Here is a 14,478-nt window from a genome sequence, read left to right as displayed (position 1 = left end):
AGATTTACCTGAGCCCCTTCCTTCCAAGTTGTCTCTGAAGAGTGTGTTAAATAGGAGCTGGGTGAGGTCACACCATTGATAGGGATGGCTTGATCAGTCTGTTAGACGTGTCCAACAATCGAGGCGGAATATTTGCCAAAGAAGTAAATGAGAGCATCAATATGCACAGAACATTCGGCAATACCTCACTCAATAAGGAATTCTCTACTTTTCGCATGCTTTGAGAATCTATACGGGTAGCTCAACAGCATTTTATCATTGCACTAATAACTTAACCGATAATAAGCTAGAGAGTGTCAGAACTGTACGGATCTTCATTTGTTATCGTGAACATACCTTGTTCTCGCTGTCATTGAAGTCGTACTCAGGCACTTCGAGATTCAGAGGAGCTGACATGTTAGAACCAGCCTTTCGTAATAAATATACATACCAGGACCCTTGCGAATACGACCGCTAATATCGTAATGGCTACCGTGGCACGGGCAGAACCAGCCACCGTACTCACCAGCCTCGCCAATTGGAACACAACCAAGGTGAGTGCACACACCAAGCATAACGAGCCACTCGGGACGCTTTGCGCGATCAGAGTCCGCCTCTGGATCACGCAGCGAGCTCATATCAACTTGGTTGGCTTCATCAATCTCGGCTTGGGTGCGGTGGCGCACAAATACAGGCTTGCCACGCCACTTAATAATAGCGTTCTTACCCTCAGGAATGTTAGACATGTCGACCTCAACCTTAGCAAGGGCAAGCACATCGCTAGAGGCACTCATAGTCGAAAGGAAATTTGTGACTGTCGAGCGGGCACTGGCTGCCGACACAGCACCAAAGGTGCCGATCATAAAGTAGGAGAAAGCGCGGTGCACTTCGGGGTTCTTCACACGGGTCTCGCTAAAGTCTGGCGCCTGAAGAAAACGGGCTGAGGAAGAGAAACCACGAACCTGCGTGCCAGTGCCAGTGACATTGGCTACATTGTTAGAATGGCAATTCGCATACACTTCGAGCCTACACATACCATTGACAGCCATGCGAGAAAGGAGCGAGTGACGGCGGAACAGAGACTTGGAAGTCCAGGAAGGCATGGTGCCCATGTCAGAACGGGGACCTGAGTGGCCGTGGTCATGTCCATGGGAGTCTGAAGGCGCAGCGACGCGCAGGTTCAGACCTGGTACAATGGGTGTGCCGTTAGCGACTTGTTTCACCGTCGGACTAAAGAGAGTCAGTGTTAGTTGCATTACTCTATAGACGATTCATATATACATACGCAACATTGATTGCCCGGCGCGACATCAGGTTCCGGCAAAAAGGGGCAGACATGGCAACTCGCGGATTCACAGAAGCCAAGGAGGATGGCCGAATGTGTGTGGAAATCGGAGTTGACAAAATGCCCATCTGCGACGGGAGCATTTCCTGTACGTGCGCGGCAGCCACCCGGCCATTCCCGGCCGACAAATGTGCGACCAACGCTCACGTGATGCAAGGCTCAACATAGGCGTCCAAAATGTGAGGAGAATGAACATACCCGCCGAACTGACGCAAGATGCCTGTAAGGACACGAGCGTGTGGAGCAATTGTATTCCAAAAGCTAGGCGAAGATGCACCCCTCTGTCGACCGACAATAGACAAAATATTTTCTCCTTATCGTGAAAATTAGGCTGGTGGATCTAACGCCAGCCTGGCTCGTTGAGGCCGGCTGCTGAGTCATGCTGAAAAAGACCGAGTGATAAGGAATATGAAATGCCATTAAACCCACACTCTCACACGTATTCACCCCGATACTTCAACTGCGTATGTCGACTGAGAATCCGAAGATTCTTCCTAGCTCTGTGAGCTCGGAAAAGACAGGCAGTGTTCCGCGTAGTGCCATGCGAAATATCAAGCCTGAAGCTGGCTCTGGAACGCTAGGAACGTTCGGTGTCAAGAGTGGTTTGGCACAGATGCTCAAAGGCGGCGTGATTATGGATGTCGTGAATGCGGAACAAGCTCGCATTGCTGAGGAGGCTGGTGCTTGTGCAGTCATGGCTCTAGAGCGCGTGCCTGCGGATATCCGTGCAGATGGTGGTGTTGCACGCATGTCTGATCCCGCCATGATTCAAGAGATCATCGATGCTGTGACAATTCCAGTCATGGCAAAGTGCCGCATTGGTCACTTTGTCGAGGCCCAAATTCTTCAGTCTATTAACGTAGACTACATTGATGAGAGTGAAGTTCTGACACCTGCTGATGAGGAACACCACATCAACAAACACAACTTCAAGGTGCCGTTTGTGTGTGGTTGCCGCAACCTCGGCGAGGCCCTCCGTCGCATTAGTGAGGGCGCAGCTATGATACGCACCAAGGGTGAGGCTGGCACTGGAAATGTCGTCGAGGCTGTACGTCACCAGCGTACTGTACAAGCGGAAATTCGTCGCGCTGCCAGTATGAGCGACGACGAGCTGTACTCGTATGCACGGGAAATCCAGGCTCCATTCCATTTGCTTAAAGAAACAGCACGGTTGAAGCGTCTTCCCGTGGTCAACTTTGCTGCTGGCGGTGTAGCGACTCCTGCTGACGCGGCGCTGATGATGCAATTGGGCAGTGACGGCGTGTTTGTGGGGTCAGGGATATTCAAGGGCGCTAACCAAGCCGAACGTGCCAAGGCCATTGTACAGGCTGTGACGCACTACAATGATGCGGCTAAACTTGCAGAAGTTTCTACGAATTTGGGCGAAGCTATGGTGGGAATCAACATTACTGATGACATGAAGGGCGGTAAGTTGGCGTCGCGCGGATGGTGATTCCCTGTCCGTTTTAAGTGGGGCGTGGCGGCGGAAACGCGCGTGGCCAACGAGAATTGATCTATGTAATTCATGGGTTATTATTGACTGCCTGCCCACAACTATACAAAGTTGAACCCGCCCTTGATAGAAAGCAATAAAAAAAGCCGTACCTTGTCCCACGTGGCAAATGCATGCCGTTAAGTGAGACTAACAGACTCAGAACGTCGGCCGCGTCGGCCGCGTCATTATCTGTGTAGATCACTCCCAACCTTGCCCTGATCGGGTTTTGAATCCCTGTAGGGCACGCAATTGTTGAAGGGATGGTATCCCGAGACTTTGCAGTCCCTATTAATTCACAATCATATATGCCTGCTACGGTGCCGGCAGCGACTCCTTCCAGCACGCTGGTAGCTAACTCTAGCGAGTCTGTGCCAATGGTTGGTTCGAAAAATTCGTCGGTCGTTTATCTGGACGTGAGGAAGAGTCCCGCACAAAAAAGCAGTGAGGTCTCCCGTCGTTCGCCACGCCTAACACAGGGAATGGGTATGGCGTCAGCTGCAAATACTGAAGCTACACCGCCCGTCTTGCCTCCAAATGCTGACCGCGTCGTAGCAACGTTGATGAAACTTAGCGCTGCTAATGAGCAAACATGGCTTGCGATCGGATCTGCGGCCGAGACTATGGGTGATATGGCTCGTGCTCTTGGCGCATATGAGTCTGCTCTGTTGCATAACCCTTACTCTATACCGGCGCTTAGCGCCACTGCAAGCGTTTACCGCTCAATGGACCACTTTGACCTTGCCGTGGAGTACTTCCAGCGTGTGTTGGATATTGACAATGAAAATGGCGAAGTGTGGGGTGCGATGGGGCATTGTTACCTGATGATGGATGAACTCGAAAAGGCATATGCCGCGTATCACCGGGCGTTATGTTATCTGCCCAATCCGAAAGAGCCCAAGCTGTGGTACGGAATTGGAATCTTGTACGACCGATATGGAAGCCTGGAGCATGCAGAAGAAACATTCTCGAGTGTGGTCCGCACGAATCCTGACTATGAAAAGGCGAACGAAATATATTTCCGCCTGGGCATTATTTACAAGCAACAAGGGCAATACGAGTCGAGTCTCGAGTGTTTCCAGTACATCCTCAACAACCCCCCAAGACCGCTCACGGGAATGGATATCTGGTTCCAGATTGGCCATGTGCATGAACAGCAAGGAGCGTATGACTTGGCAAAGGAAGCTTACGAGCATGTACTGTCCGAAAACACCGACCATGCCAAAGTGCTGCAGCAGCTTGGGGCACTATACATGCAGCCGGATTCAGGCTTCCAGAATGAAGAAAAAGCTCTCGAGCTGCTGCATCTAAGCCTGGACTCTGATCCCAATGATCAACAAACATGGTACTTGGTTGGCAGGTCGTACATGAACACACAAGAGTACAGTAAAGCGTATGATGCGTATCAGCAGGCCGTGTATCGTGATGGAAAAAACCCTGCTCTTTGGTGCTCTATCGGCATTTTGTACTTCCAAATCAGTCAGTTCCATGATGCCCTTGGAGCGTTCTCTCGATCAATCCGACTCAACCCTTATATTCCTGAAATTTGGCTCAATCTCGGCATTTTATACGAAACTTGCAACAATCAGACTTCGGATGCGATCGATGCTTACCGCCGCACACTTGAGCTGGAGCCCGAGAATACCATAATCCAGCAGCGCTTGCAGCTTTTACAGAATGCCGAACCACTTGGTAAGGCCGTGCCAAACATTCCTCTACCCAAAGACATACCGTTCGCTGCCTACGCGACGGTAGGCCCAGTTGCGCCGAGCACGCCGCCGCCAAACGTGGCTGAAGCAGATGAAACTACATGGAGTGCCACAGCGGATCCCATACCTGTAAGAGACATTCCAGTCGAGGACGAGCGCAAGCATGCTCTGGAGTCCTCAACACGCCATGCTTACGAAAGCCATCCTCGTATGCATCATGCATCACTATCCTCTTACGGCGGCGGAACATACTCGGACTACGCGCGGCATGCTGCAACTGTACATCCTTCTCGCATGTATAGTGCACCATCTGAATGGGATCGTCAGTATGCTGTGCCGTACGCAGACGAACGCATCGCTACGTACTCGACACGCTTACCATCGTCGAAGTATCCGTACGATGGACGGGCTATGAGATACGAGTTGAACTACCAGAATGGTCGCTCTTACCATTTGCCCGCGGCTAGCACACCTCCACTTTCTCGGCGTGTTGGAGCAGGTGGAACCGGTCCTGTGTCGCCAGGCCGCGAACATGATCGTATGGACATGGAACAAGACAATTTGATTCGCCGCAAACGAGACATACCGAATCTGCGTTCGTCCCTCCCGTCTCGTTTACCATCAACTACAGAGTCTTGGGCTGGTGAGACGGCCTCTGAGCAGCACTATCCGCTCGACAGGGGAATAGAGCCACCAGCTCGCAACTCATTCCGCACGAGCGGTGGACGCGAGGTCGACGAAGACTATGATGAAGGAGCGGCTAGTGCCCTCATGGGACTTGCAGGAGCGGCTGCATCGGCTTACGAAGCAACTTCATGGGCTCGTTCACGCCCTGAGGCAGTTGTAGGAACAGTTTCTCGATCGCCGCCGCTGTCAGTAAAGCGGGGCGGAGAGACCGATCGACCTGCTCTTGAGGCCAAGCGACGTCGGAATGACGAGCCACCTTTCGTGGATGAGCGCTTAGATATGCCAGATCCACGTTCAGTTCATCGCAGCGTATCTCGAGAGCAATGACATCTCTATCTTTGCTTCGCTTGCAACTGAATACACTACTACTGCACTACGCCATCCAACAACCCCCGTGAAAGTACCCAGCTCATGCCTCCCCATCTACGTAGAGATATCACGTGGCTCGTGTTGATGACATCAGCGTGCATAGCCCGACCGAGTAGGGTGGGGAACCGATTATTTCATCGACCTGTCATAAGTACTTTACCCTAGCTTGATCTGCGTCTATATACAACATGGGCCTCTTTTCTCAGGTTAGTTCCGCGGTTGCGAGGGGGGGTCAAGGTCTAAAGACATCAAAGGACGAAAGGCCCCCTGAGGGAGCAAATGCAGAAGATACAGAGGAACTCGACGAAGAGTCGGGCAACATCTTGCTGAGTTTGATCAGCCAGCTTCGGATTGGAATGGACCTGCATAAGGTCACGCTGCCAACCTTTGTACTTGAGCCACGGAGCATGCTTGAACGAGTAACAGACTTCCTAAGCCATCCTGATATACTTTTTGGTGCGGATGCTTTACAGAGCCCCGAGGAGCGCTTTATCGCGATCCTTACATACTACATGTCGGGCTGGCATATTAAGCCGAAGGGTGTGAAAAAGCCATACAACCCAGTACTCGGCGAGTTTTTCCGCTGCTCTTACACATATCATAATGGTACAACGGGTGTGTATATTGCAGAGCAAGTCTCGCACCACCCACCTATTAGTGCCTATTACTACATTTCGCCAGAAAACAATGTTCTTATCTACGGTGACCTTCGCCCAAAAAGCAAGTTCCTTGGTAATTCGGCAGCAACTATTATGGGAGGCGAGAGTCATGTGGTTCTGCTAAATCGGCCTGAAGATGGCGAGTACACCATAAGCATGCCAAATATGTACGCTCGGGGCATCCTTTTCGGCAAAATGGTTCTTGAGCTTGGTGACCAAAGTGAGGTCACGAACAAAAGTCTGAATATGTCGACTAATGTTGATTTCAAGGTAAAAGGCTATTTCACTGGTACATACAACATGATTGATGGGAAAGTAATGCACGATGGGAATCAGATCGGAGAAATGAGCGGGAAATGGAGCGACCGCATGGATTACAAGGACTTCAGGACGGGTCAGTCTCGCACGCTCTTCGATGCGCATAATGCCAACGCTGTGCAAAAGACCGTCCCTCCGCTTGAACAGCAACATCCTAACGAGTCGCAACGGTACGTTCGATTAACTCTTTGTTCTTCTGTGTACTAACATCGAGCTTTAGACTCTGGGTCAATGTAACACAGGGCATCAAGACACGCGATATGAGTGCTGCCACTGAAGCTAAGACAGCGATTGAAAATGCCCAACGTGAGGCTGCACAGTTACGCGACAATCAAGGAGTTGCATGGAGGCCAAACTTCTTTGTGGAACACAATGACCGATTTATCCCAATGTTAAAGTGCGTAAGATTTTCTCGACGCAATGAAGGAACGGACTAACAAAGTACAGTGTTCTGCCTCCTGAATACCGACCACCCGCTGCCATGCAACACTTTTCCGCGCAAATGCGTTAATCACGGGACTTGGGCCGAAATGTGAATTGTACTAGAATCAATAACTAATTTCGACATTCAGCTTGTGTGACCACATGATTGTGTTTAATATATTGATCAGTTGACGCGTAAGATTACTCCGATTGGTTGACGCTATAAACTGTGCTATGACTTGCACTATGACTGGCGCTATCGCTGCGTTCAGATTCATCAACATAGAATTGCTGTGGTGGAAGAAGCCAGTCCGGTAAGAACTCAATAGGTGGCATCGTTACCAAGTCCGGATCAAACATCTGATTGTCAGTCTGATCGTCGCTATTGGCACCCAACGCGTGCACGAGCTGGAGTGAGAACGCACTTCAATGAATCTTTCGTTTGCACTGCGCGCCAAAGCCCCAGCAAAAGAGCGGTATTCAAACAAAATACTGCTAAGATTCCAGCCCTGAATCTTTCGAAGGCAGCCTAACAGCGTGCCAGTCTCGAAAATACCAGCACTTCGTGGTTAGTGGGACAGCGGCAATAACGAATAATAACATACATGTCCGTGACAAGAATAGGATGATTTCTAACGTCCAGCAGAAGCTCCAATGCATCTTTTACGATGGACTCTAAGACACTAAATGAGTTGATCTCGTGAGAAGATAAGAACAGGTTGCTTGATGGTTTAGAATGCCCATAGTTGAGTAAATTGGGTGTGGGCCACCGTCGCTCGATACCGAAGTGATATAGCTCGATTTGATTCCTTGCACAATAAATCTCCAGCTGTTTTGATGGGTATTCAATTGACAATAGCACGACGCTCTTGAGGCTCAGCGTGTCAAGGAAAGCAAACGAATCAGACGAAGTCGATGGATCTGCAGACCGATAGATATACGGGCACACATGCGCAAACAAAGGAGGAGGGGAGATTTTTTGTACATGGATCGCTGTCTCAGAAGACTCATTGCCGTTCGTGCTCGCAGGTCGAGTGCTCATCGTTCAGAGGCCCACACCACACCCTCTTCGGAGCCACAGACCACAGGTGGAGTTACTTTTCTGTCGACTCATCTTCGGCTCCTAATCTGAAAGGCCCAGTCTCTTTGAGGGCCCTCACTTCTCCACACGGATTAGAGTGCACAGTCGCTCGGCCTCATTGGATATGGACCAAGGTTTATTTCCTGCCACAGTGTGCGCATGGACCACGTAAGGGCGCCGGCGTATGTGTTCGAGTCATGAAACATGCCAGTCAGTGTGGCGAAGTGTGAATGACTCGCCGATGGTTGTGGCATCCCTTATAAAGGAACTGAAATCGCTGACTCTTAGCACCACCAACATGAATGTTTTAGCAGCGTTGGAGAGCGACATGGCCGCGTACGAACCCCTATTAACAGAACTGAAGCAACACCTCGACAAGGAGGGCGGCGAAGTGGTGTTAGTGCTCGACGAGAGTGCTGCTTCGTCGACAGATACACGCGTTGTAGTTAACGTACCATTTTCCAGACACGAGGCATGTAAGGTGCTACTTGGAAAAGCATCAGAGCTCGTGGGGGCGTGTTGCATGCAACAAATGTCCTACGATAAAACGACAGTGCTGTTGGTACGCAATTTGCCACAGTCGGTTGAGGATTATATCGAAGTCCGCATTGCTATTATGGGAAACGTCGATGCAGGAAAAAGTACACTCTTGGGCGTGCTAACGAAGGGGGGTCTTGATGATGGACGTGGGCGTGCGCGAGTCGACTTGTTTAGGCACAAACACGAAATTGAATCTGGCCGCACTAGCAGCATCGGTTCTGAGGTTATGGGCTTCCAAGCAGATGGAAAGCCTGTTGTGGAAGTTCAAACACTTGATGAACCCATTCGCAAAATTGCGTGTGGGGAGGTATGCGCACACTCAGCCAAAGTGATTTCGTTCATTGATTTGGCCGGTCACGAGCGATATCTTAAGACGACTGTATTCGGGATGACAAGTGGACTTCCTGACTATGTGATCCTCATGGTTGGAGCGAATGCAGGACTCGTGGGAATGAGCAAAGAGCATCTCGGCATAGCGCTCGCGCTCGGCATCCCTGTCGCAGTCGTTGTCACAAAGGTTGACATGTGCCCGCCGCAAGTGCTCGAGACCACAATGCAGCAGCTTAACAAAGTTCTACAGTCCCCTGGATGCAGGAAGACATGTATATTGATCAATTCGGCAGCCCAAGCCATTGACGTTGCGCTCCAGTTGCCTGTGAAACGGATTTGTCCCATCTTCCAGATCAGCAACGTGACTGGAGAGCGTCTGGATTTGCTCCGTCTTTTCTTGAACTTATTGCCATCGAGCCAGGCAAAGTTTGCACCATTGCGCTCAGCGCCTGTGGAAATGCCCATCAATGACGTATTCAGTGTGCCATTCGTCGGCACAGTCGTGTCTGGCGTACTGAAATCTGGTGTTGTCAAGACAGGCGACTCCTTACTATTGGGGCCAGACAGCCTGGGGCAATTTACCGTCACGTCCGTCCGCTCAATCCACCGGAAGCGTATCAATGTCGAATGTGCAAGTGCAGGACAGTCTGTATGCTTTGCACTCAAGCGCGTTCGGCGGAATCAAGTCCGGAAAGGCATGTTGCTGATCTCACAAACAAGCACCCCACCTGTTGCTTGTCAGGAGTTTGAAGCAGAGGTGTTATGTTTGTACCACTCAACGACTCTGTCTGTCGGCTCGTGCATTGTGCTACATGCGTCGAGTGTGCGCCAAACGGTCAAGATAATGGCTATCAACAAGCTCGACGCTGCAAAACAAAAACAGCCACAGTCATTTTCGCTACAAGCAGCAGACGATGCTAAGCCGGTCCTCCGCATGGGCGATCGCGCACGTGTTCAGCTACGATTTATGTCAAAGACCGAATATCTCACTCCGGGGACCAAGTTGATTGCTCGTGAAGGTAAGACAAAACTAGTCGGAATTGTCCGCACCATTGGGAACCAGGATGTGCTGGCATCGGGAGCGGGACCACGTTATGAAGATCACAAGAGCAGCACTTGGCGCGATAATGGAAATGGGTCAAAGCATTTGGTTGCTACACCACAACTTTCAGGTGCGGCATGAATATGACAGCAGCTAGATTTGTATTGTATAATTATAGGTGTACACTATGCGGATCCACGACGTCAAAAATGCGAAAGGAGCGAAAATTTGTCATGTCCGTTGTTTCCGTGGGTTGTTCCAGCTCAAATAGCTGGTGTCACCGACACGACGAGGCCGTACTAACTGCATACCTGAGAGTACAATGCCCAGCAAGAAGCACAGGGCAGCAACGGAAATATGAGAAGCACCAATGACTAGGCTACGACCGCCAATCCACGAGGAGGTGCTGAGAACAACGGACTTAGTCCCTTTGAACATGTTGACGGGATAATTATCTTCAACAACGAGAGAGTAGCGTCCTGGTGTCATAGGATCTGTATCGTTGCGTCTGTAAAGCTTGCGGAAGTAAGGGAAGGCAGCAGTGCGCATCCAGACTTGAAAGTGCTCGTTTTTTGAAGGGTCGAACACTTTACCTTCTTCATAACGGCCCGACGGATAGCCGAATGGACCTTCGGCACCCTGCCAAAAAGGAGGCGGAACGATTTCGGAGACGTTGTACGTCGGGGTCTTGTAGTGTCGATACTCCTCGGACCAAATGATGTTTTTCTCACTCATCGAGTAGTTCCTGAAAGGCGCATTTTCTGCATCTAAAAGGACAGGAGACGCAAACGTATCATTGAAGACGCTGTTGGCAATTAAGCCACACGGGTATACAGCAAGACCTGAGTTGGGATCGCGGCCAAGTGGCTTGCACTGGTCTTTCTGCAACTGGTCCACAGTTCGTGGCTTGTCAAGAAGCTGTAAGTAGTCCATACTCTTCATATATCGACGGTGATTCTGGTAAAAGTTGGTGAGTTCATAGTACAAAAATACACCAGGACCCATCTGCTCAGGAATCATAAAGTACAGCGTGCACTGGAAGCGCGGCGGATTGTTTTCATGGCCTGGACCAGGGGGAATTTCCTCGACCTCCCACTGAACAGGGGAACGTTGCTGCATGTCATGGTTGTGGCGAAAGCGGTAATTGTAATACTTGGCCGGCACATCTGCTGGTGCCACTCCTGAGCGAGGTGCCTCATCTCGGCACGACGAGTACTCGATCGTCAACTCGTTTACTTGTGTGGCCGACCAGTACATGACAGCACCAAGAACAGCAAAAAACACGCCTATGCCAAATAGAAGCGGGAGCACTGTTGAATGGGTTAAGATAGGATGCCATGCTTTCAGCCGCTGCTGACGCAAAGCCGTGTTGGCTGGCTTCTGTAGTGCATACGGCTTTTTCTTCACTTTCTGTCCCTTCATGGAGTCATCTTCTTCCTCCTGCTTCGTGGGATCGTCTGCCTCGTGCTTACCAAGGCGCAGATCAAGCATGTTGAACGACACACAGACCTTTGCGTACCCAGTCAACTCGAACACACAAAGCGAGCGTGTGGATTCGGATGATCCGTTCCCTGTTCACACGCGCCTCGATCTGTTTGCTATGCACACAAACAGCTAGTGGCCCCCAAATCCTGCCCCTGCCGCGTAATCGCATCGGCACTTGATCGGCCTGTGTCGTTATATCACGTGTACAAGTCTTCGCATGCTGGAATGGACGTGGAGGGGGCTAGAGCGCTCGAGCGAGAAACGGATGATGAAAGTACAGGCGAATGGGAAAGGGGCGTGCATAGCTGAAGTTTTAGACAAGGCATCACACGCAAGTCCATACTTGGGGAGAAGTGGGCCTGAGACAGCTTGCGTGGTCAAAGTGTCGGCTCACGGTAATCGCGATTCTCGCTGGTGGAACCGACCCATGCAAAAGACGTCCCTACCTCAGGGCCAGGGCGAGACGAAGCAGAGCCTTACCTCTTGATTTCCTCTCGTACGTGTATTGTTTCCTGCTTTCAAGAATGAACATGAGCAAGTGACCAAAGCGAGCTTGCGAGATGCATGCCTACAGGGCGATTTGGGCCGGCTGCCACCTTGGGTTCGATCTCAAGCATGGAAAGTACTCCTGTCATATTTGCCGCCTGAGAAAGCACTGTGGTCCACTACTGTCACAATGCGTCGGAATGACTATTTGCGCTTCCTAAGCGATTTCTCACAGTCAACAACATCAGGAGAATCAGCCTCAACAGACCGGCTGCTTACGCAGGTATACTCTGATTTGATGCGCTGCCTCGACAAACATTCGGAATTTCTAATGCGCCAGACGGAGGCTTGGTCCATGTACACTATGGACAACGGCGACATTCATCACCGGCACCAGCTACTAAGGCGCTTAGATCAAATCAACCGCGAGTACCACGATGCTTCGTCTGACCGTTTCACGCTATATCGTGACAGTGCATCAGTTCCTGTAATAGTTACTTATCGAGACCGTCAGTGGCACTCGATGTTGCGCATACTTTTTGTGTACGCAATGTTGAATCCGACCACTGGCTATATGCAGGGTATGCATGAAATCCTTCTCGTGCTCATGCGAGTCTTTTGCGCTGCGCGTGACTTTCCTACGAAGAGCATTCAGCCGTGGGAGGCTAAGGTGCTTGGTCTTGGCAATACAAACGATACAGAAGCCGATGTGTTCTGGTGCTTTTCCTCGTTGATGGGCATGTTCCGTAAAGTATTCGAGTATGAGCAGAATAATGTGTCGACACTCGATCAGATGCGGCAGGTAATGGTGCTCACAACAATGCAATCGCCAGAACACTGGTCCGGAAATGGTATGTCCCACTGCCTACGGTTCCTTAGTGCACGTCTACGTGCAGAGGATCCACAGCTCTGGTTATTCCTTCATGCGAACTCTTTGGATCCGCAGTTACCATATTATTCGTTCCGCTGGATTGCTTGTTTGCTTGCAGCCGACCTACCGTCTGACGTAGTCGCAAATTTGTGGGATGTGCTGCTCTCTGAGACCGACGAGTCTTCAAACTTCGATTCCAATCCACACGTCGAGATGCTTGTGCACATGTGCTGTGCTATGCTGCTTATCGTGCGTGATCAACTGCTTGAGTTGCGTAATTTGAGCGGCAGCGACAAGGATGCGAGTCCGAAGCTTGCTGTACACCGAAAAAACTCGCACGACGTATTCTATTCATGCATGCAACTGCTTCAGTCATACCCTATTCAAAATGCTCGTCCTATCATTTCCTTGGCTTTCCAGATGCGCCAGCAAACTGGAGCACGAATGTTATCTGAACGGATGAATTTGAATCCTCGTCCACGCACTCGTAGCGACACGCATCCGCGTGTCAATATTCAAGAGCGACTTGCTGCCACTGTCCAGCGCAGTCTTCATGCACCATCGCACCGATCTGTGTCGCTAGATTCCAAGATATCGCCACCCACAGCGACGCCAGCTTTGATGTCAAGACCAGAACCAGTGTCCACATTTTCTGAACAGGATGAACAGCCTTTGATCACAGCTTCTCCGCTCGAGGGCTCTTTTTCATCCTCGACATCGACACAGCAGGCAGCTGATCCTCGTAGCTTGCTGCGTCGCTACACAGATGCAATTCAAGACTCCAATGCAGCAGCAAGTATGTCGAAAGCTGGTACCAACATTGCAGCTAAGGCCCTGGCCTGGAGTTCACGAGCCGCGCAGCCATCTGTGTCGGCCGCCGCTGTAGCAACAAAGACTGAGAAGACACAAGAGCGGCGAAAAGTACAGGAATTTGCAATTACGAGCACAAAGACCCACGATGTTGCTACGAATGCATGGCAAGATCCTCAGGATCGAAATGACGGTCCACCTGAATTGCCTATACCGACAGTCGTCGATAGTCCGAATGATCGCGACACTTACCGGCGCGCTGTCGGCATGGTAGAGACACCGACCGCTTTCGTCGGTAGCACGTCTGGTGTTCGGAATCATCAGACGACGCCGATCGCTACATATTCATCGCCGACAATGGACGAAGATCTATCGACTTCATTTTCACTTCCTAGTGTCGAGACGGCTTCACGATTGAGCGAACATGTGCCACTCAGCCTTGGACCAGCCGCAGCTCCGTTGGCCTCTCTAGACAAAGACGATGCATTGCCACAGATCCGACGAAGTGGTGGTCTGATAAGATCTAGTGCTGGATTGTCACTATCTCATCACGCAAGTACATTATCGACACATTCGAAACACAGTCTTGACATGGATCAGCAATCATTCGGAGCTCGTCGTATTAGCTCGACCCATCGTCTTCCTTCCATGGCTATATCGCAAGCTCATTCCCCAACTGCAAATGTGACAATTACAGCCCCTGATACTTTTGGTGCCATGCTTTCACCGAACAATACGCGCACTTCCTCACCCTTCAATTTGGCTCCCTCTGCGCCAACGAGCGAGAATCTTGACTCGCTGCTTGCCGAAATGCGCACAAATGAATGGGTCAAAGACACATAGTACATCGAC

General features: G+C 50.6%; 8 protein-coding genes across 8 annotated transcripts; 5 read left to right on the top strand and 3 right to left on the bottom strand.

Annotated features, from left to right (window-relative positions):
• Positions 1–271: 271 nt before the first annotated feature.
• Positions 272–1,392, bottom strand: MGL_2011 (uncharacterized protein; the record flags this gene model as incomplete). Its single annotated transcript, XM_001730960.1, has 5 exons — positions 272–286; positions 337–389; positions 431–967; positions 1,016–1,209; positions 1,265–1,392. The coding sequence occupies 5 exons, from the start codon at positions 1,390–1,392 to the stop codon at positions 272–274; spliced, it is 927 nt and encodes a 308-aa protein (XP_001731012.1).
• Positions 1,393–1,790: 398 nt separating this feature from the next.
• MGL_2010 (uncharacterized protein) lies at positions 1,791–2,777 on the top strand (the record flags this gene model as incomplete). Its single annotated transcript, XM_001730959.1, has 1 exon — positions 1,791–2,777. The coding sequence occupies one exon, from the start codon at positions 1,791–1,793 to the stop codon at positions 2,775–2,777; it is 987 nt and encodes a 328-aa protein (XP_001731011.1).
• A 347-nt stretch (positions 2,778–3,124) lies between these two features.
• On the top strand, positions 3,125–5,539 carry MGL_2009 (uncharacterized protein; the record flags this gene model as incomplete). Its single annotated transcript, XM_001730958.1, has 1 exon — positions 3,125–5,539. One exon carries the CDS (start codon positions 3,125–3,127, stop codon positions 5,537–5,539), a length of 2,415 nt encoding a protein of 804 aa, XP_001731010.1.
• A 230-nt stretch (positions 5,540–5,769) lies between these two features.
• On the top strand, positions 5,770–6,765 carry MGL_2008 (uncharacterized protein; the record flags this gene model as incomplete). The annotated part of the gene is made up of 1 exon (XM_001730957.1): positions 5,770–6,765. The coding sequence occupies one exon, from the start codon at positions 5,770–5,772 to the stop codon at positions 6,763–6,765; it is 996 nt and encodes a 331-aa protein (XP_001731009.1).
• Positions 6,766–7,182: 417 nt separating this feature from the next.
• MGL_2007 (uncharacterized protein) lies at positions 7,183–8,023 on the bottom strand (the record flags this gene model as incomplete). The annotated part of the gene is made up of 2 exons (XM_001730956.1): positions 7,183–7,243; positions 7,587–8,023. The coding sequence occupies 2 exons, from the start codon at positions 8,021–8,023 to the stop codon at positions 7,183–7,185; spliced, it is 498 nt and encodes a 165-aa protein (XP_001731008.1).
• Positions 8,024–8,594: 571 nt separating this feature from the next.
• Positions 8,595–10,115, top strand: MGL_2006 (uncharacterized protein; the record flags this gene model as incomplete). The annotated part of the gene is made up of 1 exon (XM_001730955.1): positions 8,595–10,115. One exon carries the CDS (start codon positions 8,595–8,597, stop codon positions 10,113–10,115), a length of 1,521 nt encoding a protein of 506 aa, XP_001731007.1.
• Positions 10,116–10,205: 90 nt separating this feature from the next.
• MGL_2005 (uncharacterized protein) lies at positions 10,206–11,465 on the bottom strand (the record flags this gene model as incomplete). The annotated part of the gene is made up of 1 exon (XM_001730954.1): positions 10,206–11,465. The coding sequence occupies one exon, from the start codon at positions 11,463–11,465 to the stop codon at positions 10,206–10,208; it is 1,260 nt and encodes a 419-aa protein (XP_001731006.1).
• Positions 11,466–12,135: 670 nt separating this feature from the next.
• MGL_2004 (uncharacterized protein) lies at positions 12,136–14,469 on the top strand (the record flags this gene model as incomplete). The annotated part of the gene is made up of 1 exon (XM_001730953.1): positions 12,136–14,469. The coding sequence occupies one exon, from the start codon at positions 12,136–12,138 to the stop codon at positions 14,467–14,469; it is 2,334 nt and encodes a 777-aa protein (XP_001731005.1).
• Positions 14,470–14,478: the final 9 nt, after the last annotated feature.

Source organism: Malassezia globosa (genome assembly GCF_000181695.2).
Source record: "Malassezia globosa CBS 7966 chromosome Unknown mgl_sf_4.1, whole genome shotgun sequence".
Classification (NCBI taxonomy): Eukaryota; Fungi; Basidiomycota; class Malasseziomycetes; order Malasseziales; family Malasseziaceae; genus Malassezia; species Malassezia globosa.
Note: the sequence above shows the minus strand (reverse complement) of the source record. Positions and strands in the feature narration are given on the sequence as shown.